Genomic DNA, 27,880 nt, shown 5'->3' with positions numbered 1-27,880 from the left:
GGCGGTGGGGACGACACGGGGAGAAAGGGACAGGGAGAAGGGGGTGAGGAGAAAGGTGGAGAGAAGAGATGGGCAAAGGGGGGCGGGAGAGGGCGCAAGTGCTGGGGAGAGAGGACTGAGGAGAAGGGATGGGGAGGAGGGGAAGAAGAAGCGGATGGAGAGAAAGAGGAGAATGGAGAGAAAGTGTTGGTAGGGAGAAGCTCTGGGCAAAAGGGAGGATAGGACAGTGAGGGAGAAGAGGGGGCGAAGGGGGAGTAGGGGTAGGAGAGAAGGTGGAAGGGGAGGCCGAGGAGAAGGGGACAGGGAGAAAGGACGTAGAGAACGGGATGGGAGGAGGGGACGGGGCGCAGTGACCGGGAGAAGGGAAGAGAACTGGGACGGCGCAGAGCAGGGGCGGGATCCGGCGGCGGCGGGACCGGGGCCGGGAAGTCGAGGGGCGGAGGAGGCCGGGCTGGAGCTGGGGGGGCCGCGGCAGTACGCGCGGGTGGGGGTGGAGGCGGGGGCTCTGCGGGCGGAGGGGCGGGGGCTCGGGTTACCGCGCGAAGGGCGGGGGAGGGGAGGGGAGGGGGCGCGGGGCCGCGGCGGAGCTCGCGTCCTCCCCGGGGCGGCTGTGGAGGAGGCGGCGCCCCTGCGGTGGCGGCGGACGGACCCACCGACGGCCAGGGGCGTGAGGAACGACGGCAGTTTTCGCCCCCGAGCTGATCGCGGGCCCGAGACAGCAGCGACGGATGATGCGCAGCCCCAGGCCCCGCGCGGGCAGGCGCTGCCCGGGGGGCTGACCGCGGCTGGACGGCGCCCCTGAAACAGGCGAGAGAGCCCGCGCCTCGCCGAGGTCAGTGCCCGCGGACGCCCGACTCTTCCGGCCGTGGCCGCCAGGCCCGGCCAGCCTCTCTCGGGCGGCCGCGGCGGCAGAGGAGCCGGGGGCTTTGTTCTGAGCTGGAGACAATGGGGGAGGGGGGGGGGCCTGGGCCTGCGGGACGAGGGCGAGCGTGAACGTGAGCGCGGGGGCAGGGCCTGGGGGGTCTTTGTGTGCGTCATCGAGCCGGGGCGTGTTGGAGGGAGAGTGTGCCGGGGTGCGGGCAGGGCGTGTGTGTTCTCCCAGGGTGAGTGCATGGGCTGCGTGAGTTAGTGCGTGTCACCAGGAGGCTGTGTGCCTGCATGTCTGCTGGCTGCGTGTGTATGTGCGTGTCACTCCGAGGGTGTGTGGGTTAGAATGAGTGTGTGTCATGTTGAGCGAGTCAGTATGAGTGTGTGTGTGCGAGCGCGCGTGCATGTGCATATGTGTGTGTGTTGCTGCCTCTGTGGGAGCCATGTGTCAGGACTGGGTGTGTGACAGAGACAAACTGAGACTGAGACAAAGAAGCTGAGGGGGGAGAAGTAAAGTAGCAGAGGAGAGACAGGCCAAGCCCGAAGTGGAGGCTGGTCACCCCAGGCCGGTGTTCTGAGTTTGTGCCCAGGACACCTCTATCAGAATCCTGTGCAGGGGACGAGGGAGGTCACCACTGGCCTCCTTCCACGTGGAGAGGGTGTTGAGAGGGAGATCTAGAAGCACAATGAACTCAGTGTGGCGTGGGCTGGGCCTGCAGCCATGGGGTCATAGGCCAGAAAAATATTGTTGCTTATGTCAACTCCTCAAATACCCACAGGGGACAGAGTCATGGCCCTACTCAACCCACAGGGGACACAGTCCCGGGCAACACATATTCACAAGACATGCCTTCAAAGCCATCATGCATCCCGCCCCGCCCCCCCGCCCCCGCCAAGCACTGTCAGAACCAACACCCACCTAGGGAAGATGATGCCCTCAGGACAACACACACAGACAGTAGAAATGATACAGCCAATATATTCCCACATGATCATTGTCAAGATCACATACCAGAGGAGGCACTGTCGCAGCAATACGCATCTACTGGAAACGTTGTCATAGTCAACCCATCCTCTAGGTTATACTTCATCAGAGCTGTCCATACAAAACAGGTGTCCCAGGAGCCTGACACTAACAGGAGGCTGTGTTGCAATCACCCTTATCACACAGCCGCTTGTACAACCCATAGGAGACACACTTGTAGGTGACATGCACCCACCAGAGTGAGCTATCCCAGCTGCTAAGTAAACTCCTGTTGACTTACAATGCTCACAGCATTACCCCTTACCCATAGACTGCCAGTCTTACCCTCTTGTTTCCTGAAAACTCGGGGGCCTGGATCAGTCTTCTCGTGGTTCTAAGTGTCCCTCAAAACCCCAGCCTCACAGTTTCTTGAGCTCCTTAGCTCCTATTACCGTCTCCCCTCCCAGAACCATTCTGTAGAACTGGTCCATCCCTAAAATTCTAAACTCCTGCATTCCACTCTCAGCCCAGAGCCTCCCAGGTCCTTCCAGTTCTCAGATGCCATTGTTCACATTATAACTGTTCTTTAGCCTCATAATGACCTCTTGTGCTTGACCTCTTTGCTTTCTCTCAATCTAACCCTTCCTGGCTGTCTGCTTTTCTTCTACTTTATACACCCAGGGCCATCCTTTCAACTATTCTTTGGTCAATCTTGGTTACTTTGTCCTTGAGCCCACCCATCCACAAAGTCTCAACCCTAGCTAGAGCGAGCTCTCAACCATACCAAGTGATGTTGCTATAAATTCATGCTTCTATAAATTCAGTCCTCAACTAGGCCCTCCATAAACAAATAAATAGATAATTTTTTCCCTATTTTTTTGTCACATCCCTTAACTCACATCCCTCATCTCATTGTTTTCAGCAGATTAATTAGTCAATTTACTGGTTCATTCATTCAGCAAGCACATATTCTGTGCCAGGCAGTGTGGTAGGTGCTAGCATTACAAGGATGAACAGAAAAGGACATGGTCCTTACCTTAATGGGGTTTGCATGGGGTGAGTGCTGTAACATGGCAGCACATAGCAGGGAAACCAAGACCAGTGTAAGGAGGTCAAAAGAGGCTTCCTGGAGGAAGTGATATTTAAGTTTCAGCTTGATGGATAAATAGGGAATCAACCAAAGGAGAGTTGGAGGTGAGTGAAGTGGGGTGGGTAGAGAATACCTCAAGTCAAGGGAGCAGCATGGGAAAGCCCACATGAAGAAAGTGATGTATGTTGAGGTGTAAAGCAGTCCAGTGAACCTGCCACTAACAGCATGGTGTGAGGAGAGGTAAGAGTCTGTGAGAGAGAGGTTGATGGAGGGTTAGTGCTGTCACACAGTTTTTGTAGACCATATGAAAAGTACTTAACCCAAGAATAATGGGACATCACCAAATCTTTTGAAGTTGTGGTATGATATACTCAGATCTGTTTTAGAAATACCTCTCTGATAGCAGAGTGGAGACTGGAGGAAGGAGTCTGAAAAGGGAAGTTGGCTGTTGCAGGGACCCAGGAGGGGATCATGCTGGCCTGAACTGGAGTTGTGGCAGCACAGAGGGAGGAAGTACAAGGTTTCAAGAGTTCTTTAGGCAGTGATGTCAGCAGGGTTCAGTGATAGAATGGATATGGGGATTGAGGAGAGGGAGGAAGTAGGAGCAGATAACCTGTTCTACTTGAACACTAAGAAAACTAAGGCTATCCAGTTTGAATTCCTCAGCTTTCTGCCTCTTCCTTCAAATTTTATCTGCATCCTCCTCAACCTCTTCTGCTTTCCTGTGATAATGAAGAGGCAGCTCTTCTATTTGAGACCCATCCTCTACCTATGTTGTGGGTCCCATCTCCTCCTGCCTACACAGGGACCTCATTGGACTAATTATTCCATGTCTTACTCATGTCTCCAATTTCTCTGTGAGCATGTGAATGGCCTCTAGTCTCTCCTTTGTTCCCTAACCCTGTAATACCCAATTAACTAAGAAACCCTCACTTGCTTCACTGCCATGTTTTGTGTCTTTTGCATGGAGCTGCTCTCACCTCCTCACTTCCCATTTTCTCCTGCCCCTCCAAAGTAACTGCCCTCCCTAAGAAAAAGTGACCTCTCATCTGCCAACTCTAGGGGCTCTTTTCAAAAGTCTGTAACTACTTGACCTTTTGGCAGTTGACCATTCTTTTCGGTTTGAATCATTATCATCTTATGGCTTCTGAGCCATTATTTTATTCTATGAACATTTAATGAGTTCTCATGTGCCAACCACACTGTTGAGTGATGGAAATACTGTGGTAGAAGACATTATTCCTACCCTCCAGAAGTTTAAACTTCAATAGGAGAGAGAAGCAAACAAACAGATGATTATAGCATGGTGGGAATCTGTGCATCTCTCTCCCAGAACTGCTCCTGGCTTCTCAGTCTGCTTCAGGGACTCTGTTGGGTGACCCTTAAATGTTACTGTTCCTTAGGGATCTGGCTTGGACCTTCTTATCATCTTACTGTATACACCCTTCTGAGTGATTCATTTCATTCATTTCCAGGGCTTTAATTATCATCTGTTTAAGCTGATGACTCCCAAATATCTGCCTGTTCCAGACCTCTCTTCTGACCTCCAGACCTTCATATCTGCTTTGTACCTGATCTGTACTATATAACTCACAAGTCCCTTAACATGTCCAAACCTGAACTCATCACTTCTTCCTGCCCTAAACCATCCCCACTCAGTTATCAAGCTACAAACCCAGAAATTAACTGTAGTCACTCTCTTCTCCACATGTCCCATTACCCAGAAGTCATTAGAACCTGTTAGTTCTACCATCTTTCCAGCTATCTCGGATGTCCCTTTTCTTAATGGCATCAGCTACTGCCCTCACCTCACCATCTTTTAACATGAATTACTGAAAGAGCCTTCTAACTTGTCTCCCTAAACTTCTTTCCTTCCCTCTTCCAATTCATTCTCATTGCAGCAAGAGGGATCTCCCTGAAGTGCACATCCAACCATGTCATTCTCTGCTCAACATTCTTCAGTGTCCATCCTCCATTGTCTTGGGTGAAACCTCTACTTTAACAATGCTTATGAGATCTTCATGATCTGACTACCTCCTCCAGAATCTCCCTAGCCTCATTACCTGTCCCATTCCTCTAGCTCCCTCATATTGCAAGTTCCAGCCATATTGAATTCCTTGTAGTTCCCCAAAGACACTGCATTCTTCCATGCGTCTGGCCTTTTGCACATACTACTCTCTGCCCTAAAAGCCCTTCACTCCCTATTCCTGGCTAACCCCTTCCCATCCTCAGATCTAGTCTCAAACCCTTTCTTGACTCTACCAGGCAGGCTTGGGATCCTCTTGTCTTTTTATTGTCATTGCCTCTTCCCTGTCCTGTCTCTGACTGGGCTGGGACTTCATTGATGGCAAGGTTGCATGTTATTCATCTTCATGTGCCCAGGGCCCCTGACAGATTCTTGGCAATGAACAGATGAATGGATGAGGCACCTCACAGCATATCCTTCACCCTCATTCACTCTTCAGAAGACTGACCTCTGGGCTCAGCTGCTCACACAGTTAAGGTATTTCCACATGTACCCACTTATCCCACTGAAGATATTTCCACTCCCCTTCCTCACAACTTATCATTTCTCACTCTATGCTCTCTCCTCCTCTCTCCCTTTCACCTGGGCTTCTCTTTTCCTGGATCCTCTTCCTCTCCCCTCTCATCTGCTTTCCTGTGATAATGAAGAAGCAGCTCTTCAATTTGAGACCCATCCCCCACCTATTGTGGATCCCATCTCCTCCCACCTCCACAGGCACTTCACTCGACTAATTATGCTGTGTCTTACTCATGTCTCCTATGAGCACGTGAATAGCCTTTATTTCTCTTTCATTCAGTTAGCAAACACTTAAGGAGCACCAGAAATTTGCAGATCCAAATTTTTGGGGTCAGGTGTCTGCTACAGTTCTGGAAGGAGTGAAAATGAGGAAGCTGTGACCTGCCATCAGGCCATAAGGCGCTACAGTGCCTTGCCATTCTCTCCACTCCACCAGGCCCTCTTCCCTAGAGATACAATAAGCAGCTCTTGCCTTTAACACTGCCTGCACCCCCTGTGCTGCATCCCCCCATACACATACACTTGCTCCAAGCCTTCCAGCTCCTGGCACTCTGGCCTCTTCTCCTCTCCATATGAGATTCCCAGATACTTGTGCTCTTGCCCTCTTCTCTCCCTCTCTAATGCCCTGGTACCTGCAAAGCAAAAGTCCCTCTCAGTGGTTTGTGCTATTGGATCCCATCTTTTTCCTGGCTTCCTGCTGCCTACCCCTTCCTTCAGCTCCAGTGTCCATGTTTCCCGGGTAACTCTCTGAGTTCCAGGAATTTTTAACTAATGCCACAGGGAAAGTACTTCAATTTTCATATACCCTCGTGAGAGGACACCGCCTCCCAGAACTCCTCCTGGAACCCTTAAGCCTGAGTCAGGATGCCCCTCTATGTTCCGCTTAACACACTAGAAGTTTGTTTATGTTTTCCCCTCTAAGCTGCTCAAAGGAAGGAGCTATTGTCTATCAGGGCCTAGAAATGCCATAAGGTTGGTGAGGAAGGAGGCAGGGAGGGAAGAAAGGAGGGAGCAAGGGTACACATCAGACCTTACAGCCACACCATTTGCCACTGAGATGACCCTGGCTTCTCTGAACTCCCCTTTCCACAAGTGAACATGGAAGTAACATTAAAAGAGTTGTTTTGAGGATTCCGAAAGAAAACAATTATGAAGTGCTCAACTTTCAACTTAGTTCATTTTATTTCCAATGTCTCAGTCCCTCTACTGTGCTTGCCTACCCCTCAACCTCCTGTCTCCCAGCATTTCCAAATTTGTTCTTTCCTCTCGACATCTCTGGGTCTCTACATGTCCAACTTCTCTGCTAACTCCAACTGCAACATGTCCTCTGCAGTCTGGACTCTGATTGTCAGGATCAGAACTTAGGACCAGGCCCTTGCTGCCCATCACTACCATTCCTAGCTCCCTCACCATTTCCAGGTCTCCCTGCCTGTGGACACCACAAAGGCAGGCACTTGATCTTTCCAAGTCACTGCTATTTCTCTACTGCTTAATATGGTATTTGGCACATGGTAGGTCTTTAGTAGATATTTGTTGAATAAATCTATTAATGAATCATTTCACAAGCATGCCGTAGGCCTTCCTCTCCCTATTTTTCTCTTTGTCTCCTGGAGACCTCCAAGCATCCTCTGATCTCTTCCCCTCTCATCACCTGACTCCATGCCCACCTGACCGTCTACCTAGACTGGCAATTACCTCCTCATTGATCTCTTCTAACCCACCCTGTCCACACTGCCATTTATTCTCCTAAAGCAGAACTTTGCTCATTCTCCTTCCTTGTTCTATTGCCTGGCCATGACCCTTTATTAGGGCATTCCAAGCCCTCCAGCAGAGAAGCAACATGGTATAACAGAACTAGTTTCAGGGTCTGTGAGAGCTGCAGATGTCTCTCTGCTACTTTCTATTACCCTCAGTTTTCTCATCTGTGAAATAACACTTAACCCAGGGTTACTCTGTGTGTCTGGCACACAATAATAGCAGCTGATATTTATCGAGCCTTCTCTGTATACCAGACACTGTGCTAAGTTTTTGTAGCATTCTTTCATTTAGTTCTTGTATCAACCATATAAAGTGTTCCCTTTAAGTCCCATTTCACAGGAGAAACCAAGAGTTAGATAGGTTAAACAACTTGCCCAAGGGTTATGCTTTAAGTGGTAGAGTCAGAATGTGAACTTAAGTCTGTCTGACAGCAGCGTTCATCATCTTAACCACTGTAATAGTAATTCGTGCTTGCACACTTATCAAATAGGTACTGTGTACCAGACACTGTTCATACTGCAAACATAGTGCAGTAAGAATCAGTATTTTCCTTATTTTATAAGTAAAGAAATGGAAGCACTGAGAAGTTAAGTGGCTTGCCCAAGGTCACAGAGTTGGTAAGTGAAGCTGTGCAGAAAATCCAGTTGATTTGGCCCCAGAGTTCACATCTTCATCACTATCCTGTCCTGCTTCCCTATAATATATTGCCTTCCTATTCTAGGATTTCACTAAGTGTGCATTGGTGAATGAATCTATGCTGAAGTCCTTTCTATAGTTAGTTGTTTGTCAATTCAGTTCATCTCATTTCCCACTGCAGGAAGATTGCACCCTCATGGCTCTCCTAAACTGTTCTTCCCGAGGTCACTAGTTGAACTCTTCAATACTAAAGTCATCAGCCACTTCTCCACCCTCATCTTACTTAACTCTCAGCAGCATTGGATGCTATTGATCTCTCCCTCTTTGTTGAAATGTTTCCTCCCTTAACTCCTGTGATACTGCTTCCTTATCTAAGAGTAAAGGTCTCCTCAGACTGCACTTTAAATGTGAGTGTTCACCAGGGTTCTGTCCTAAACTCACTTCCCACTTTACATGTCCTATCTCTCAGTCCCCACACCCATGGCTTTTTGTTACTCCCTGATCTGTCCAAATCTAGACCTCCATCCTAGGCTCCAGATCCAACTGTGCTTGGAACAACTCCATGTGGGGATTCCAACAGGCACCTGAAAAATGGCTTCTTCTCTGTGGTATCCTAACAGCACCACTTTAGTAGCTTGGCAGGAAGCTGAGGAGTCAGTCTAGAACTTCTATTCCCTCACCTTTCCTGAATTGTCAGGGGCCAAGTCTTGTCAGCTTCTCTTTCTTTCATCTCTCTTCCCTGTGTCCTCCTGTTCTCTGTGCTCCTGACTTCTTCAGGTCTCCCTTGGCCAACTAGGACTGTCTCCCCTCAACTCCCCCTATAATTTCTTCCTCTTTCCATCTTTCCCTTCTCCCTGAATCCCATGCATTGTGGAGTACATAGTCCTGGGATCAAATTGAGGCTGTGCTAACTGAGGGAAGCTGTTTCACTCTGAGTTTCAATTTCCTCAATGGAAGGCGGGACACCTTCTTCACAGGATTGTTATGATGATTAAACGAGATACTGTCTGTGAATTGCCTGGCATAAGGCCCAGCACACTATAAAAGCTCAGAAAATAGACTTTATTTCTGCCTCCTCTGCTCACATCCTTCTCCAGCATCTCCCTGAAGTATCTCCTGGGAGCCAGTCCTTGGAGAGCCAGGTTCTGGGTACTGCCTTGGCCACCGGTCACTGTCCCATGGGGTTGTCCCAAGGCTATCCAGGGAAGCCAGTTTGTCTTTGTCAGCCTTTTCCTCCCTCCTCCCTTCCTCAGTCTCCTCTCCTTTCTGCCTCCCACCCTTCCAGCTCTGTCTCCTGCTTCTATTTATCTACCCACCCCATCTCACCAGGTACATTGTTCTTGTCTCTGACTTACCTCCCCCATCTGCATTAATTCCACTCACTCTTTCCTTTGCTATGCATACTCACTCTCCCTCAGTCTGCTCCCTGTCATCCACCCACCAGAACTCTTTCCTTTCTCCTTTCTGCCTGGCCCTGTATTTCCACCTCCCTTTGCTCACAGAGTCCACCTTCTCCTTCTTCCACTTCTGTGCCAGTCTGCCTGGTAGCTCCCCTCCTCACCCTGTTGTCTTTCTGGTCTCTGCCCCTCCCTGGCCCTGGGACAGGAAGTTGAGGGAGGAGGCCTGGGTGGTGCAAGCTCTCCCAGCCTACTTCCCCTTCTGTACCTCGAGCCACTCCTCTACTTCCTCCTGTAATACCCCCTTCCCTTATGGTCCCCCATTCCTCCCCCAACCCACCTCTCTTTCCTCTCCCACGTACCCCTGCTCACAGGTCCTATAGACATACAAGCTGCGGGTTGGGGGAGGATTGACATCACATTGCAGGCCCCAGTGAACAGTCTTGCCCCTCCCCCTCCTAATGAGAACCAGCTGTGGTTCCAGAGGCCCAGATGTGGGGCTAGAGGGGGAGGGCAGGATGGAGCCAGAGGACAGAGTAACAGGACCAGGACAGAGCAAGGGCATACAACAAGGCAGGACTGGGTGGGAGAAGAGGTGTTACCAGATATAGGGGGAGAAAGAAGACACGTCTGGGTAGGAGGCAGGACAGATTGGGGAAAGACACAAGATGAATGTTTAGACCAGATTTGGGGGAAGGGATGGGACAGACCTGGAGAGGGAAAGAGACAGGAACAGGGAGGAGGAGCAAGTCTTGGGGAAGAGGCAGTGAGAAACACTGGACAGATGGGGGAGATGGCGCTGAGAAAAGAGCTGGAGAGGATGAGACGGTCTCGGGAGAGAGTCTGGAGTTCGAGTTTGGAACTGGAAGCTCTGGAGCAGGAAGTGATGAGGCACAGTCCAGACAGAGGCCCCAGGGACCTAGAGGTCATAGCTGCAGCCGCAGAGCTGACCACGAGTGCCCCGGCAGCATGTGTGAGAGCATGCCTGTGTGGGCGGGTCTGCAAGTGTGTGCACGTGTGCCTGTCTGTGTGAGTCTGCATGTGTGAAAGTGGGTCTGTCTGTGTGCATGGGAGGGTGTGTAGGAGTGTGCTTGTGTGCATACATGGGTGGGGGGGTATCTGTGGGAATGAACCTGTCCATGCGAGGCCGGTGAGAAAGTATATTTCTGTGTCTGTCTGTATGTAGGCCCACATGTGAGTATGTGTGTTTGTGGGAGTCCATGTGAATGAATTTGTCCATCTGTGTGAGAAAACATGCTTCTCTGATTTGGGAGGAGGGGTATCTATGTAGGTGCACTGGCTGTGTATCTGTTAAAGTAGCCTGTCCATGTGGGTATGAGTGTGTATTGAGTGTGCTTGTCTGCATGTAAGTTAGTGCATTGGTGGGTCTGTGACTTTATGAGTATGCACCTTTGTGTGTCCACTGTAAGAGTGTATTGGGGGAGTTTTCACTAGAAAGGAACCCAAGCTGGGTGATAAGAAGGGCACTGGGGTCTATACAGTTTGGAAGAAGGGACATTTGCCTGCGTCTGAATCCCTCCTCTTCAAGGTTGCTCTTTTATTCATTAAAAGGATTTTACTTATTTATTTTTAGAGAGTGGGGAAGGGAGGGAGAAAGTGGAGGAGAAAAACATCGATGCAAGAGAGAAACATCAGTCAGTTGCCTCTCATACACACACTGACCAGGACCAAACCCGCAACCCAGGCATGTGCTCTGACCAGGAATAGAACCAGTGACCTTTTGCTTTGCAGGATAATACCCAATAAACTGAGCCACACCAGTCAGGGCTAAGGTTGATCTTTCACGTGTGCTTTTATCTTATATCTTTCATTCAAAAAATTTATTGATCAGGTACTACATGCCATGCTCTGTGCTACACATAAAGGTGAATAAGATACAATTGTGGCCTTCAAATAGCTGGTATTCTGTCTCTGGGTGGGGAGACAGAGAGTTATACATCATGTAATAAGCACATTGATCTTACTGTCCATTATCTTCTCACCCCATTAACCATAACTGCTTTCTCTCAACCAGGTGATTAAATGAATAGGAGCAACTTTTAACCCTTCATATCAAACCCAATCTCTAGGCCTAGATCCCCGACCTGGGCCCCTGGGCCATCTCTGTACACTCAGCCTCTCTCCTCTTTGAGTCAAGCCTGTCTTCACTCTAACCTCCTTGTTCTGAGTTTGTCTGACCTGTTATCCCACAGGGAAGCTCCATAGCTGCAGCCGCAGCTATGTACAGACTTGAGCCCTGGGGATCTTAGTGCATGCATAAAATCCTAGAACTCTGAAGCTAGGATGAGGATGCCCATCAGGAATGGTGCTGGGAACTGATGAAAGAGCATCTACCAAATGCCCAGCTCTGGCCTCCTTGCTCCCATTGTCTCTAATTCTCATAAAACCCCACAAGGTAGGAATTACCATAACCATTTTATAGATTAGGAAAATAACAGAGACTGGGGTTTAAATCCAGCTCAAACTCTGGAGTCCCTGCTCTTTTTATTGACTCATGCACATGAGAGAGATGGGGGCTGGAAGTGTAAGAGGGGGGTCAGAAACTCACCTTCCTTAGGAGGACAGGAAGTCCTAGAGCAGAGCAAATCTGTAAAGACCCAAGGACACACTTCTGTGGCCACAGGACTGACCACGGTGTCTCTAGGGCATGCACTCACACATGTTTGTGTATGTCATCTTAGTTGGAATGTACATGGATATTTCTCTCTATGTCGGTGGATGTGGCAGTGTGCAATTCCGAGACTCTGACCATTAATTCAGCACTAATGGCCTGCTGATGCTATACCTCTACTAAATGCAAGACATTCAGAGACTAAGTCAGACTGTCAAGTTGCTCCCTCAAGGAGCCTCCAGTTCTGCAGTGGGGCCAAAACATGAACAAATCAGGGCTGCTGTGCAATTTATTGTCAGTGTGCACCAAAAGCAGTGGGCACCCAGTAGAGGTACAGTTTGTTCTGCAGGGGGTGAGGAAAATGTAGAAGATTCCACAGAACACAGGACATTTGAACTGCATCTTGAAGTCTGAGTAGCAGAGGGCCATTTGGAGAGGATTTACAGAGGATATCCCTGATCATACAAGGCAGAGTTGGGAAGGAACACGGTAATGGGTTTTGTGTTGGAATGCAGGGTATGGTGGAAAAAGGAAAGAGGGGTACGCTAAAGAGGTTGGCAGGGTTCAGATCAGGAAGGTATAGTAAGGAGGTTGGACTTTACATTGTGAGCCAGAAATCCCATATCTAGTGTCCATGAACCCTTTAAACTGCAGACACAGTTTTTGTGTATGTGTTCCTGCATTTTTTTTCCTAGAGAGGCAGCAGTTTTCTGCTGTAAATAATGGGGAACCAATGGAAGCCTTTTGTCAGGAGTGGTTTTTTGAGAGTTGTGTGGATAGCTATGTGGATCGGGGGTCCAAGCCAGAAGCCTAGGGAACCAGTAAGGAGCAGAATCAAAAGGAGAGATGGCAAAGCTCATACTAGGACAGCAGCAATGGGAAAGAGAGGGAAAGGGCACATTTGAGACATGTCTAGTTGAGATAGTTAGGTTTGGATGACTAATTGGAAACCAGACCATAGAGAAGCAAGGAAGCCAGGAGAGCTTCTGCATTTCTGGCTTAGACACTGTTGGATAAGCGTTGGTGCTGTTCACAGGAAAGGGAATGGAGGAAGAAAATCAGCTTGAGGTTGGGGATATGCTGTGAAGGAAGTCCAATATGGCTGGACACATGTCTCCAGGGCTCTCCAAAGCTGGAAATGGAGATTGGAAAGTCATCAGCAAATAGATGGTACATTAAAAAAATGACCGACTGATACATTTGAATTGAAGGCTTAAGCGTGGATAAGAACTTAGGTCCATCTATGTAGCTGCAGAGGGTAAAATCTTCTTTTTTATGGCCAAGTGTATTCTATTGTGTAAATGTACCAAAGCTGTTTTATCTACCTATCTGCTGATGGATATTTGGGCAGTTTCCAAATTTTGGCTATTATAAATAATGCTGCAATGAATGTAGGGAATGTATATGCAGAAGAATGCATATATTCTTCTGAATTAGTGTTTCGGGTTTCTTCAGATAAATTCTCAGAAGTGGGATCATTTAGTCATGAGGCAGTTCCATTTTTAATTTTTTGAGGTAGCTCCATACTGCTTTCCACAGTGGCTAATCTAGCATGTTATTTAAGACTGCCATCTCCCTGTTGATTTTCTGTCTAGAGGATCTATCCGCTGAAGTTAATGGGGTGTTAAAACCCTCTACTATGAGTGTATTTCTGTCAGTCTCTCCTTTTATGTCCATCAAAATTTGCTTTACATATTTAGGTGCTCCTATGTTGGGTGCATTCATGTTTACCAGGGTTATGTCCTCTTGGATTGTTACTTTTATCATAATACAGAGTCCTTTGTCCCTTACTCTAACTTTGGTTTTAAAGTCTATTTTGTCAGATATAAGTATTGCTACCCCAGCTTTTTTTCCTTTTCATTTGCATAAAATACCTTTTTCCATCCCTTTCCTTTTAGTCTGTAAGTATCTTTCATTCTGGGATGGGTCTCTTGAACAGCATATACGTGAGTCTTGTTTTCTTATCCATTCCGCTACCCTATGTCTTTTGATTGGAGCATTTAAGCCATTTACATTTAAAATTATTATTGATAGATATGTATTTATTGCCATTTTATTTTTTTAACTATGTTCTTCTGTTGTTGTTTCTCCTTCTCTTTCTCTACCTCCTCCTCCTTCAAGCAAGCCCTGTAACATTTGTTATACTATTGATTTGGTGGTAACAAACTCCTTTAGCTTTTTCTTCTCTGGGAAGCTCTTTGTTACTTCTTCAATTTTATTTTTATTCTTACTTTTAAACAATTTTTCTAATTATATCTTATTGTTTATTCTATTACAGTCATCCCAATTTTTCCCCCTTTGCCCACACTATCCATCCCCAATTCCCTCAGGCAAGCCCTACACCATTGTCCATGTCCATGGGCCATGCATATACTGTATTTTGCCATGTATAATGCACACCCACGTTTTTGGCCCAAACTTTCATGAAAAAAAATCTTTCGTTTTAATTTTTAATTCAATTTTTTATTTATCTATTTATAGTTAGAAACAAAACTGATTATCATATTTCAAGGTATTATTTTGCATACAGATATCATTATTGCTTTCTAGAGTTACACACTTTTAATGTATAAGCATAAATAAAATAATTAAACACATTTATATAGATATGAAATTAGTACTACCCATGTATAATGCAGATCCTTATTTTTCTCTCAAAAATTTGGGCAAAATAATGCTCATTATACACAACAAAATATGGCATATTTTTTGGCCACTATATTCCCTATGCTGTATTTTATATCCCCATGAGTATCCTGTAAGTACCGGTTTTTATTTAATCCCTTCACTTTTTCTCCCATCCTCCAGAGGACCCTCCCATCTAGCAATCATAAAAACATTCTCTGTATCTATAATTCTGTTTCTGTTCTGTTTGTTTTGTTTTGTTTTTTAGATTCAATTGTTGATAAGTATTTATTGCCATTTTATTGTTCATATTTTTTATCTTCTTCTTAAAGAAGACTGTCTAACGTTTCATATAATACTGGTTTGATGGTAATGAACTTGTTTAGCTTTTTCTTGTCTGGGAAGCTCTTTATCTGCCCGCCCATTCTAAATGAAAGCTTTGCTGGTAGAGTAATCTTGGTTGTAGGTCCTTGCTTTTCATAACTTTGATATCTCATGCCAGTCCCTTCTGACCTAAAATATTTCTGTTGAGAAATCATATGACAGTCTTATGAGGGCTCCCTTGTAGGTAAGTGCCTGTTTTTCTTTTGCAGCTTTTAAGATTCTCTCCTTGTCTTTAAGCTTTACCATTTTAATTATGATGTGTCTTGGTATACAGCTCTTTGAGTCCATTTCTAAGTTTCCTGGACTGATGTGTCTTTGTCCTTCACCAGGCTAGGGAAGTTTTTACTCATTATTTCTTCAAATAGGTTCTCAATCCCTTGCTTTTTCTTTTCTCCTTCTGGAATCCCTATGATGTGGATGTTATTAACATCATAGGGATACCAGAAGTTTCATGTTCTCCCAAAGGTCCCTTAAACTGCCTTCATTTTAAAATTTTTTTCTTTTTGCCACTCCAACTGGGTGTTTTTTTCCTACTTTGTTTGGATTTCCAAACAAGGATTTCATCCAAATTGCTGATTTCATCCTCTGCTTCATCTAACCTACTGTTTATTCCTTCCGGTGTATTATTTAGTTCAGATATATTGCATTCTTTATTTATAACTGGTCCTTTTTTAATGTTTTCCATGTTTTTTTCATGCTGTTGAGCATGCTTTTAATCATTACTCTGAACTCTATATCTGATAAATTGCTTGCCTCCATTTCATTTAGCCCTTCCTCTGAAGAATTCTCTTGTACTTTCATTTGAGATTTGTTTCTTTGTCTTCCCATTCTGGCTCCCTCTTCATGTTTGTTTCTATGTACTAGGTAGATCTGTAAAGACTCTTGAAGCCTATGTCAGATGCTGCCTGTGACTGGCCCTGAGCAACCTGTTTGAAGCTATGAGAGATCCACAGCTTGTGGCTCCCACTGCTGGGCCTGGATGGGTGCTGAAAGAACCAAGCTGCATACCAACACTGGCTTTTACCAGCACCAGGCCAGGGGGGAGGGTCAGCTAAAGTTTCAAAGCACCCAGAGATCAGCTTTTGCCTGCAGGTTGCCTGAAAGAGCCTCTGGTTGTACTCCTCAGCAAGGCTTAAGTTCCACAGGATGGAGCAAGAGGGATTCCTGCTGGTGGGCCTATTGCTTCCCCCAAGACTGATACCACATGGAAGGGTGTGCTCTGCCCAAGAAAGATGGCTTCTGTACTATACGTATCCTGGCAGCTGACTCTTTAGCTCTCTCCCCAGGGCCACCAACCTCAGAGTTTCCTCACATGGCTCTAGTCTGCTCTGCCCTCCCTACACCAGAGCCCAGGGAAACTGGTTACAAACTCAGTTTTGTGCATTGGCCCTCTACAAGGGTGTGTGCACCTCTAGCCGTCTCTTTCTGGTAGACAGGAACCCTGCTGCTTTTCACAGCCAGATGCTGTGGGAAGTCCTTCCCAGTGCTGGTGTTTTAGGCTGGGGAGCCCAGCTTGGGGTTTAGACCCCATACAACTCAGGGGGAACCGCCCTCCTGTCCCTCTGGACCTTCAGATGCTGCCCGTGGGAGCCCCGCCAACCCTCTTGTGCCTCCGCACTTCCTACTAGTCTTGATCTTGTGATGTTGTTTCTTCTCTAGGTCCTTAGTATAAGGCTTCTCTACAGCTAGTCTTCAGTTGGTTATTCAGGATGATTTTTCTATGAGTTAGTTATAATTCTAATTTGGTCCTGGAAGGGGGTTTATGTAGCTTCCATCTAATTTGCCACCATCTTGGATCCTCTGAAGAGCACTAATTTTTAAAGGATGGGTGGGGGAACTTGCACAAGAAAGTGAGAAGTAGACAGAGAAGTACAAGGGAAGCAAGAAGTGGGGTGTCACCATGTGAAGCCAAGACAAGTGGGCTTCAAGGAGTCAATGATCAGTAAGCCCATGTTCCAAAACAATACAGTAAGAAGAGGTTTTTTGTGTTTTTTTTAAGCATCCATTTGATGTAGAACACAGAAATGATTGGAAGCTTAGTGAAAGTAGTGTCATAGGAGAGGAAGCCTCACTTCATAAAGGGTAGGAGGGTATGAGAGTGAGAAACTGGAGGAAATGAATCAACCTTTCAAAGAGGGTTGCTCTCATTTAGTCACTAATGCCTTCATAAGGCTTCCTCCTTTATTGAACTTCATCAGCGTTTGAAACCCTGGCTCCCCTTAGCCTGAGGCAGCTCCCCTCTCTGGTTTTATGTCTGTCTGTCTCTCTTTTTCTGGCCACTTAAGGATACCTTTATCCAGCTGATGGTTCATGCCAGAAAATTGCCCATGATACTTGACTTTTCCTATTACTTATCCCCTGCCTTCAAAGAGTCATCAAGCCCTGTCTATTCTACTTCTAAACCTCTTGCAGACCTATCCATCTTGCTTGTTTTCATTGCTAACATTCATCGAAGTTATCATCAAAGCAGTGCCATCGCCTGGATTCCCACAAGTGTGTTGCAAGGACTATTCTAAAATAACCATCCTGTCTTCGTGCCTCTCATTTTCCCAAGGTCAGTGATAGTGATCTTCACAAAATATAAGCTATATCTTAGCACACTCCTTCTCAAAATACTTTTGTGGCTTCCATTCGCTTTTAGGATGTCAAAATCATCACTATGAGTCCCTGCTCCATGTCATACTGTCGCCCCTAGCACTATACACTTTACACACATTGTCCCCTAACCACCCCCCAAACACTCAGCCTTTTCTCAATTTGGACTCTGAGCCTTTCCACAGTCTTTTCTGTCTTCCAGTGCTCTTCTCTCCTTCCTATAACCTCTTTTCTGTCCACCATTGCCTAGCTGACCGTTACTCATTAGGTAGATCCCAACTTGACTGTCTCTTCCTCAGAAGTTCTCCTGACACCCTGTGTTAAGTCCCTCTTATGCCCTCATAGTGCCCTGTTTCTCCTCATAGCCCTTATCAAACATTTGTAATCACTTCTCCTGTTCCTGAACTGTAAACCCTGTGAAGCCAGGGAGTATTTTTTGAAAGATTTTATTTATTTATTTTTGGGGGGTGGGAGGGAGAAAGAGAGGGAAAGAAGCATTGATACAAGAGACAAACATCAATCGGTTGCCTTTTGCACACACCCCAGGCAGGGACTGAACCCGCAACCCGAGCATGTGCGCTGACCAGGAATTGAACCACTGACCTGTTACTTTGTGTGATGATGCCCAACCCACTGAGCCACACCAGTCAGGGCATCCAGGGACTGTTTCCTTTATTCATGGATGTGTCCCCAATGTCTCCACATAGTATATGCTCAATCTCTTGTTGAATGGGGAGGAAAATGAGACTACAGGAATATTATATATATGCTATATATATTATATATACACATATATGAAGAGACTTTGGCATAGTTAAATGCTGATAGAAGTCTTCAGCATAGAGGAAAAGGTTGACAGTTGAGGTGAGGTTCTCAAGCACATTGTTATTGAGATGAGTGTTGGTTCTGAATAAAAAGAAAAATGAGAAAGGACTGGCCATATTTTAAAGTCTAGAGATGGAAGGGAGTCTGAGAGCATTCAGACCTGAACAATAGGAACAAAACAATCTGTCGAGAAGGGGGGTCATGGTGGGATGGAAATCTGCCAGGAAAAGACTGGATTGGGGCCTGAGGAGTCCTGAAGTGTGGTTTCCTGGGCCTGAGGTGGGTGTGAGGCAGCACAAGGCCTAGACCCCAGTCTCCCTGAACTGTTGATCCCTCCCATATCATGACCTTTTAACTTTTGTTTTTCTCCCAGGTCAGGGAGCCTGTGCTGGAGCCAGGGCCCGAGTTGGACCTGATCCAAAGCCTGAGATCAGGCTGGGCCCAGAGCCTGGCCTGGAGCTGGAGCCCCAGACACATCTGGACTGCGCCTGTCATGCAGAAGGAGCCAGGCACTGCGCCTTCCTGCACTGGCATGCAGAGCCCCAGACCCCTCTGCCTATTCCCACTGCTACTACTGCTGCTGGGGGCCAGGGTGCCAGGTGCCAGGGGTCAGGCCGGGAGCTTGGACCTGCAGATTGATGAGGAGCAGCCGGCAGGCACACTTATTGGGGACATTAGTGCAGGGCTTCCGGCAGGTACGGCAGCACCCCCCATGTACTTCATTTCTGCGCAGGAGGGCAGCGGTGTGGGCACAGACCTGGCCATCGACGAACACAGTGGGGTGGTCCGTACAGCCCGTGTCTTGGACCGTGAGCGGCGGGATCGCTACCGCTTCACTGCAGTCACTCCTGACGGTGCCACTGTGGAAGTTACTGTGCGAGTGGCTGACATCAATGACCATGCTCCAGCCTTCCCACAGGCTCATGCTGCCCTGCAGATACCTGAGCATACAGCTCTTGGCACCCGCTACCCGCTGGAGCCTGCTCGTGATGCAGATGCTGGTCGCCTAGGAACCCAGGGCTATGCACTGTCTGGTGATGGGGCTGGAGTGACCTTCCGGCTGGAGACACGCCCCGGTCCAGATGGGGCCCCGGTGCCCGAGCTGGTAGTCACTGGGGAGCTGGACCGAGAGAACCGCTCACACTATATGTTGCACTTGGAGGCCTACGACGGTGGTTCACCACCCCGGAGGGCCCAGGCTCTGCTGGATGTGACACTGCTGGACATCAATGACCATGCCCCAGCTTTCAATCAGAGCCGCTATCACGCTGTGGTGTCTGAGAGCCTGGCCCCTGGCAGCCCAGTCTTGCAAGTGTACGCATCCGATGCCGATGCCGATGCCAACGGGGCTGTGACTTATGAGATCAACCGCAGGCAGAGTGAGGGTGATGGACCCTTCTCCATTGACGCACACACGGGGCTGCTGCGGTTGGAGCGGCCACTGGACTTCGAGCAGCGGCGAGTCCATGAACTGGTGGTACAGGCCCGGGATGGTGGGGCTCACCCTGAGCTGGGCTCAGCCTTTGTGACTGTGCACGTGCGAGATGCCAATGACAATCAGCCCTCCATGACTGTCATCTTCCTCAGTGCTGATGGCTCCCCACGAGTGTCTGAGGCTGCCCCACCTGGCCAGCTCGTGGCTCGCATCTCTGTGTCAGACCCAGATGATGGTGACTTTGCCCACGTCAACGTGTCCCTGGAGGGTGGAGAGGGCCACTTTGCCTTAAGCACCCAGGACAGCGTCATCTATCTGGTGTGCGTGGCTCGACAGCTGGATCGAGAGGAGCGTGATGCCTATAACTTGCGAGTTACTGCCACAGACTCAGGCTCACCCCCTCTGCGGGCCGAAGCTACCTTTGTGTTGCATGTCACTGATGTCAATGACAACGCACCTGCCTTTGACCACCAGCTTTACCGACCAGAACCCCTGCCTGAGGTTGCACTGCCTGGCAGCTTTGTGGTGCGGGTAATGGCCCGGGATCCTGACCAGGGCACCAATGGCCAGGTCACCTATAGCCTGGCCCCAGGCACCCACACCCGCTGGTTCTCCATCGACCCCACTTCAGGCATCATCACCACAGCTGCATCGCTGGACTATGAGTTAGAACCCCAGCCACAGCTGATTGTGGTGGCCACAGATGGCGGCTTGCCCCCTCTTGCCTCCTCTGCCACAGTTAGCGTGGCCCTACAAGACGTGAATGATAACGAACCTCAGTTCCAGAGGACTTTCTACAATGCCTCACTACCTGAGGGCACCCAGCCTGGAACTTGCTTCCTACAGGTAGGTAAGCCCTGCACACAGCGGGATGCTGCTATGGGCAGGAGTGGATCAGAGGGCCACAGGGGAGCTCAGAGCAAGAACCAAGCATCTATTGATAGTGACTTACACCAGAGCATTTGGTCCTATCCTGTGAGCTCCAAAGTCCATGCAGAGCATTAGGGTTAGTGAAAAGATGAGAGAGCAGATGCAAGAGCTGGACCAGATAATCTTGGTAGCTGAGGGAATTAAGATTGGGTCTAGAGAAAATGTGTCTGTGGTATCAAGAATTAACTCACCCACTATAAGTTCTGCACTGTGCTGGGCCCTGGGAACAAAGAAAGGGGACAGTCTTGTTTCCAGGCAGGTCCTAATCTAGGTGGAGAGACAACACTAGTAACTGCTGCCATGGCAGGCGGCATGTGGGCTGCTGTGGGAGCCCAGAGGATAAGGCTTTGGAAAACCAGTGAGATTTTGTCAAGTGGAGAATACAGGGTGTATGAACAGGGACTCCAGGCCTACAGAAAGAACTGCAAAACACCATGACATGTTCAGGGGACTGCATAGTTCACCCTGGCCTCAGCTGTGCTGATGAGAAAGAGCCGGGGGGAGATGAGACAAGATAGTAGACAGACCAGATTACAAGCTTTGACTTTTAAAAATCACAGGGAGCCAATGAGGGACTCAAGGAAATCTGATAATGTCTTTTGGAAAGGTTGCTTTGGCTACAACATGGAGTATGGATGCAGGAGGGGAGACTGGAGGTAGCAAGGCCTCCTAGGAGACTAGTGCTTAAAGTCTTTATGTTTCAGAAGTCCACCAGACCTCTGCACAACTTCCCAGGGGCTCTCTGTGGGCTTAGATTTCCAGGCCAGTGCCTGGCCTGGCTGAACCCCTCCCTTCTGGCCAGACTCTGGGTTTTTGCCTGTTTGCTGCTGTCCAGTTGCCACCCACTCTCATGTGTTTACTGTGCTTCTTGGCCCGGGACCAGTGGGCTATGGCCTCCAAACGTCTTCCTCCTCACTAGTGCCTGAAGCAAGAGGGCAACTCTCCAGGTGGTTTCCTGGAGTTTTCACTCTTGGTAACCGTAGAGAAACAGGCTTAAAAATAACCAGTAGGTATTCATAATGGTTACAAGAAGTCTTAATAGCCCTGGCCAGATGGGTCAGTTGGTTGGAGCATTGTCCTGTACACCAGTAGGTTCAATTCCTGGTCAGGGCACATACCTGGGTTCCGTCCCTTGTTGGGGCACATACTAGAGGCAGCCAATCAATGGTTCGTTCTCTTTCTCTCTCTCTCTCTTTCTCTCTCCCCCCACCCCTTCCTCTCACTTTAAAATCAATAAATAAACACATCCTCAGGTGAGGATTAAAAAAAAGAAGTCTTAGTATTTGATTCACTCAATTTACATCTTGTGTTAAGGACACAGAATACAAGTATAGTAATGAATGAGTCACCCCCACCCCCAACACACACACGTTTCATAGAGTTTATACTCTAAAGGGGAGATTCATGTGCAAAGAAACAGTTTTACTGCAATTAGAAAACTTCCATGATGGGAGTACATGTGAAGTACAGATAGGCAATAGGAATGTCTTCCCAAAGCAAAGGACCCTTGAACTCAGACTTAAAGGATAAGCAGGAGTTTATGAGGAGACTAGACAGGATCAAGCAGAAGTGGCGTGCACATGGGTGTGGGAAAGCCTGATTTGTTTGAAGGCCTACAGTGACTTAATGGCTTTGGAGTTTAAGGTGGGAGATGAGACTGTGCAGGGGGAGGGGACAGACAGTAAAAAGTCCAGCCAAGCCAACAGGTTTAAACTTTTTAAGGAACATTGAAGCTTTCTGAGTAGAGGACTACCATGATCATATTTGTTCTCTCAAAAAAATGCTTTTGACAATCAGTGAACAGTAGTTCACAGCTGGAGGTGATTTTGCCCTCTGGAGGGGACATTTGGCAATGCCCAGAGACATTTTTGATTGTCACAACTGGTGTCTAGTGGGGAGACGCCAGGGATCCTGTAATGCACATGACAGCACCACAGCAAAGAATTGTCTGGTCCGAAATGTCAGTTGTGCTGAGATTGAGAAATCCTGGTGTAGAGGAAGGATGGGAGGATCAGACAGCTATGAAAAGGGAATTGTAACAGTCCAGGGGAGAGACAACTGAGGCCTGGGTCAGGGCAGTGATAATAGTGATGGAAAGAAATAGATAAATAGGAGAGATAATGAGGATTTACTTAGTCCCTTAGTCCTGGTTGATTGATATACCGGGAGAGGAAAAAGGGTAGAACACATTTCTGGCTTGAGCAACTACATGGATGGAAGAGTCATTAGAGAGGGGTTTGGAATGCTCACGACTTTAGCTTTGGACAGGTTGGATTTCAGGTGCCTGTGGGATATCCAAGTGGAGATGTTGAGCAGGCATCTGTACAAGTTTGGAGCTCAGAGGAATGATTGGGTCAAAGAGGAATGATGGCCAAAGCTACGGAAGTGGAAGAGAAGGCCCTGAGTGAGTGTGTACAGTGAGAAAAGGCCACAAAGAGATCTCAGGGAACAAAAACGTGTAAGAGCAGGCAGAGTAAGGGGAGGCAAAGGAAGACTGGGGGTGAGGGGGAAGCAGTGGGAGAAGCAGGAGAGTGTAATGTCAAGAAGTCAAAGTGGGAGAAACACCAAGGAGGGAGGTCAGGATGGGGCCAATGCAGTAAGTTTGTGATCTGTTCAGAATTTTAGAGTTTACAGATAAGTCTTATTTTCTCCTTGAAATAGTGCATTTGATGAGAGCTCGGGGTGCAGTGGGGACAAGAGGAGAGAGATGAGGTTAGTAATGGCTTTTGGGAGAGGTTGCTGACACGGTTGGACTGTGCAGCAGGGCAGAGAGCCTGCTGAAATGGAGACTTTGCATTTGCAGCGGAACCTCTGAGCAGGGGCTGCATAGGCTGGGAAATTCAATTCTGCCTCGGTCATTTCCAGTCAATGGCCCCTGCGCCTTTTGGGGCCGGTTCCTGACAACTTCCCCTGACCACTATTTATTGCTTTCTTCCTGCAGCGAGTCAGAGGGCAAAGGTCTGTAACAGCTTCTGGAGATTGTGCCGCAGCTGTGCTGCAGCCTGCAGGCTTAATGCAGGGAAAGTTTGTCTCCTGGGATATCCAGGCCCACGGCCACAATAGAGTTGGAGCAGGAGCTGTTTCCAGGGTCCAGCCATGGCAGGGTCGTAGTGTCTCTCAGGAGGGTAAACAATGGCACAAATCACTTCTGTCAAGGGCCTGGGCAACCATTAGAAGTCCTTGGCCAGCCTTCTCCCTGAGCAACACTTTCTGGCTCAGAAAGGGGAACTCTCCAGGTTCCTTTTACAGCATATTATGACCCTGAGGCCCTTGTATCCACAAAGAGCACTTTGTCACAGGCTACAGCAGTCAGCACCAGCTAACCCACTATGGAGGCCCTAATGTGCATGGATGGTATAAAACTCAGTTTGAAAGAAGTTTTTGTTGTAAGACAGGGCAATCAGAGTGTCCATTCACTCAATGAACAAATACACATAGAGGACCTAGGGTGTGTCTGGCCCTGTCCCGGGCTCAGGAGCTCCTAGAATGGTGTCTCCTACTGATCTGGCTCTGAAATGTCCAGAGGCTCCTGATACTGGTGCCTGATATTGAGTGGTGTCCAAATCACTCAAGTTTTTCTGAACCAGTCAGGGAAATGCCCAAGAATTAACCAGGAAAGCCTTTCTTACTTCTTAGTTTGGGGGAGCCCCCCCCCCAACCTACTGAAAGACCTCAGTATTAGACCTGCAATATATACCTGCAATTCTCCCTCTCCTAATCCCAGTGAGGTGGGCTTGAGAGGTGAACGGATGCTAAAGGTGCGCGAGCCACATCCACAAATCCGTAGAGCAGACCCCGATCATCCCAGTGATCGGATTCTAGTATCAATCAGATCTCACTCTGTAATGACCAATCTCAATAGAGTAGGCCCTCTGACATTAGCCTCTATAATTCTATCAGTCAGCCAGTTTTTCTGCTTGGAGTGATTTAGTGATGATTATTAACTCCTTGTGATCCACCAAGAATTTACAGTCACTGTTCTTTAGCATTCTTTATAAATACAGTTGGTCCTCATTCTTGGCAGATTCTATATTTGTGAATTGTTGACTTTCTAAAATGTATGTGTAATGCAAAAATCAATACTCAGGGAACTTCTTAAGTCACTCTGAGACATGTGCAGAGTGATAAGTCACCCAACACACATTCCCAGCTGAGGTCAAACATGACAAGGCTCTGCCTTCATGTTTCAGCTCTTATACTGTAAACAAGGGCCCTTTATGCAGTCTATTGAGTGTCATGTTTTTTTTTTGCATTTATGTGCTTTTCATTGGTGATTTTGCTGTTTAAAAATGGTCCCCAAGTGTGGTGCTGAAACACTGTCTAGTGTTCTAAGAACAAGAAGGTTGTGATATGCCTTATGGAGAAAATACAGGAGTAGGCAAAAGTAGGTTTACAGTTGTTCATATGACAAAGACATGCAGGTTAAATAAGTAATACTGTGCCACAAGAATAAGCTCTGTGTTTCACATACTCACAACTGTGAACCTACTTTGCCCACCCTTGTATGTGTGTTTAGATGAGCTTCATTCAGATAAGAGTTATAATGCCACTAGCCATGAGTTCAATGTTGATGAAGCAAAAACATATATTAAATCAGGTGTCTTTAAATAGAAACACATATAAAACAAGGTGATGTATTGACCAGTTGGCAAAAATGTTGTGATGAGAGGCTTACAAGAATATAACACAGGTGATGAGGTCTGGACTAGACTTGGGTTTTGGTGTATGTCCTGCTAGTCCCCTCTGTGTGTCCGCCATCCAGAGACTCTGAGCCCCAGCTAGCCCAGGGCCTGCTCCTTCTAATTGCCATGTAGCTATGGCTTTCCTGGCCAAAAAGATGGGGCATCACTCACCCCAGCTTCTCTGCAGGTAACAGCCACAGACGCAGACAGTGGCACATTTGGCCTCCTCTCCTATTCCTTGGGTGCTGGACTTGGGGCCTCGGGATCTCCCCCTTTCCGCATTGATGCCCACAGTGGTGACGTATGCACAACCCAGATCCTGGACCGCGACCAGGGGCCCTCAAGCTTCGACTTCACAGTGACGGCTGTGGATGGGGTGAGTGGGCAGACAATGGGCAGCTTGGGATGTTGGGGTAGGGCATTCACCAGGGTGAGACAAGGCCCACCTGACTTATGGCTACATATCTCACCAGGGAGGTCTCAAGTCCATTGTGTATGTGAAGGTGTTTGTGTCAGATGAGAATGACAACCCACCTCAGTTCTATCCACGGGAGTATGCTGCCAGCCTGAGCGCCCAGAGTCCACCAGGCACCGCCGTGCTGAGGGTCCGTGCCCATGACCCTGACCAGGGGCCCCATGGGCGACTCTCCTACCATATCCTGGCTGGCAATAGCCCCCCACTCTTTGCCTTGGATGAGCACTCAGGTGAGGATCCTGCCATATCCAGAATCTATCTCCCACCCTACCCCCTGCTCACTTGCCTAAATGAAGTACTGCCTTCCTTCCAACTGTATTGTTTTCTTATACATCTCTGCTCTTTGCCTCCTCCCAGGGCTGTTGACAGTTGCCTGGCCCTTGGCCAGACAAGCCAACTCTGTGGTGCAGCTGGAGATTGGGGCTCAGGATGGAGGGGGCCTGCAGGCAGAGCCCCATGCCCGAGTCAACATCAGCATTGTGCCTGGAACCCCCATACCACCCATATTTGAACAACTACAGTATGTCTTTTCTGTGCCAGAGGATGTGGCACCAGGCACCAGTGTGGGCATAGTCCAGGCACACAACCCACCAGGTATCATTTATCATTATACCCACTTGGTGCCATACCAAGACACCCCAATATAACCCTCAAGCTACATCGCAAGGTACCCCAAATAGCCCCAATACAAAACTCTGGTTCCAGTTCCCCACACCTCCTTGGGCCTGTGCAGGCGCTCCTCTGTTTCACCCCTAGGCACAGGAATCCTAGTGCCACCTAGCTTCTCTGCCAACAGCTACCCCTCCCCCCAATACTTTGAAAGACACAGGTGTGAGCATTGTGTAATGCCCCTTGGGATCAGAGCCTGCCACCACCTCAGTAGGTGCCCCTCCATCTCTTCCTGACCCCTCTTTCTTCCTCCCTAGGTCGCTTGGGGCCTGTGACCATGGCCCTATCAGGTGGAGATCCCCGAGGACTCTTTTCCCTAGATGGGGCCTCAGGGCTGTTACAAACACTTCGCCCTCTGGACCGGGAGCTGCTGGGGCCAGTGCTGGAGCTGGAGGTGCGGGCAGGCAGTGGAGTGCCCCCAGCTTTCGCTGTAGCTCGGGTGCGTGTGCTGCTGGATGATGTGAATGACAATTCCCCTGCCTTCCCTGCACCTGAAGACACAGTGTTGCTGCCACCAAGCACTGCCCCAGGGACCATCATATATACACTGCGTGCTCTGGACCCTGACTCAGGCATTAACAGTCGAGTCACTTTTAACCTTCTTTCTGGAGGTGGTGGGGTCTTCACTGTGGACCCCACCATGGGCCATGTACGACTTATGGGACCTCTGGGGTCCCCAGGGGGGCCAGCGCATGAGCTAGACCTGGAAGCCCGGGATGGGGGCTCCCCACCCCGCACCAGCCACTTTCGACTGCAGGTGGTGGTACAGGACTTGGGGATCCGTGGGCTGGCTCCCCACTTCGACAGCCCTACCTATCGTGTGGACCTGCCCTCAGGCACCACCCCTGGAACTCAGGTCCTGCAAGTGCAGGCTCGAGCACCTGATGGGGGCTCCATCACCTACCACCTTGCAGGAGATGGGCCAAGTAGCCCTTTTGGCCTAGAGTCACAGAGTGGGTGGCTATGGGTGCGGACAGCACTGGACCGTGAGGCCCAGGAGTTGTACACACTGAAAGTAATGGCAGTGTCTGGGTCCAAAGCTGAGTTGGGGCAGCAGACAGGCACAGCCACCATAAGGGTCAGCATCCTCAACCAGAATGACCACAGTCCCCGCTTGTCTGAGGAGCCCACTTTCCTGGCTGTGGCAGAGAACCAGCCCCCAGGGACCAGCATGGGCCGGGTCTTTGCCACTGACCGAGACTCGGGACCCAATGGACGGCTGACCTACAGCCTGCGACAGGTGTCTGAAGACAGCAAGGCCTTCCGCATCCACCCCCAGACTGGTGAGTACTGGCACCCAGATAAATTCTGAAACTCCACTGCCTCATCCTCAGATTGATGAACACCTAGACAGGACTCCCAGAGCCTGGTCAC

General features: G+C 48.5%; 1 protein-coding gene across 1 annotated transcript in view; it reads left to right on the top strand.

The window, feature by feature from the left end:
* The first annotated feature begins 578 nt into the window (after positions 1 to 578).
* The window catches only part of DCHS1 (dachsous cadherin-related 1), a 37,986-nt gene continuing 10,684 nt past the window's right edge, over positions 579 to 27,880 (top strand). Inside the window, exons 1-6 of the mRNA XM_045839491.1 lie at positions 579 to 832; positions 18,689 to 20,596; positions 25,550 to 25,738; positions 25,836 to 26,067; positions 26,195 to 26,431; positions 26,764 to 27,789. Of these exons, the coding sequence (XP_045695447.1) occupies positions 18,809 to 20,596; positions 25,550 to 25,738; positions 25,836 to 26,067; positions 26,195 to 26,431; positions 26,764 to 27,789 (3,472 nt within the window). The 5' untranslated portion in view covers positions 579 to 832; positions 18,689 to 18,808. The remainder of the gene's footprint in view (positions 833 to 18,688; positions 20,597 to 25,549; positions 25,739 to 25,835; positions 26,068 to 26,194; positions 26,432 to 26,763; positions 27,790 to 27,880) is intronic.

The sequence above is a fragment of the Phyllostomus hastatus genome, unplaced genomic scaffold, assembly GCF_019186645.2.
Source record: "Phyllostomus hastatus isolate PE091 unplaced genomic scaffold, TTU_PhHast_1.1 phas_contig_304, whole genome shotgun sequence".
Lineage (NCBI taxonomy): Eukaryota > Metazoa > Chordata > Mammalia > Chiroptera > Phyllostomidae > Phyllostomus > Phyllostomus hastatus.
This window is presented reverse-complemented; position numbering and strand designations above follow the sequence as displayed.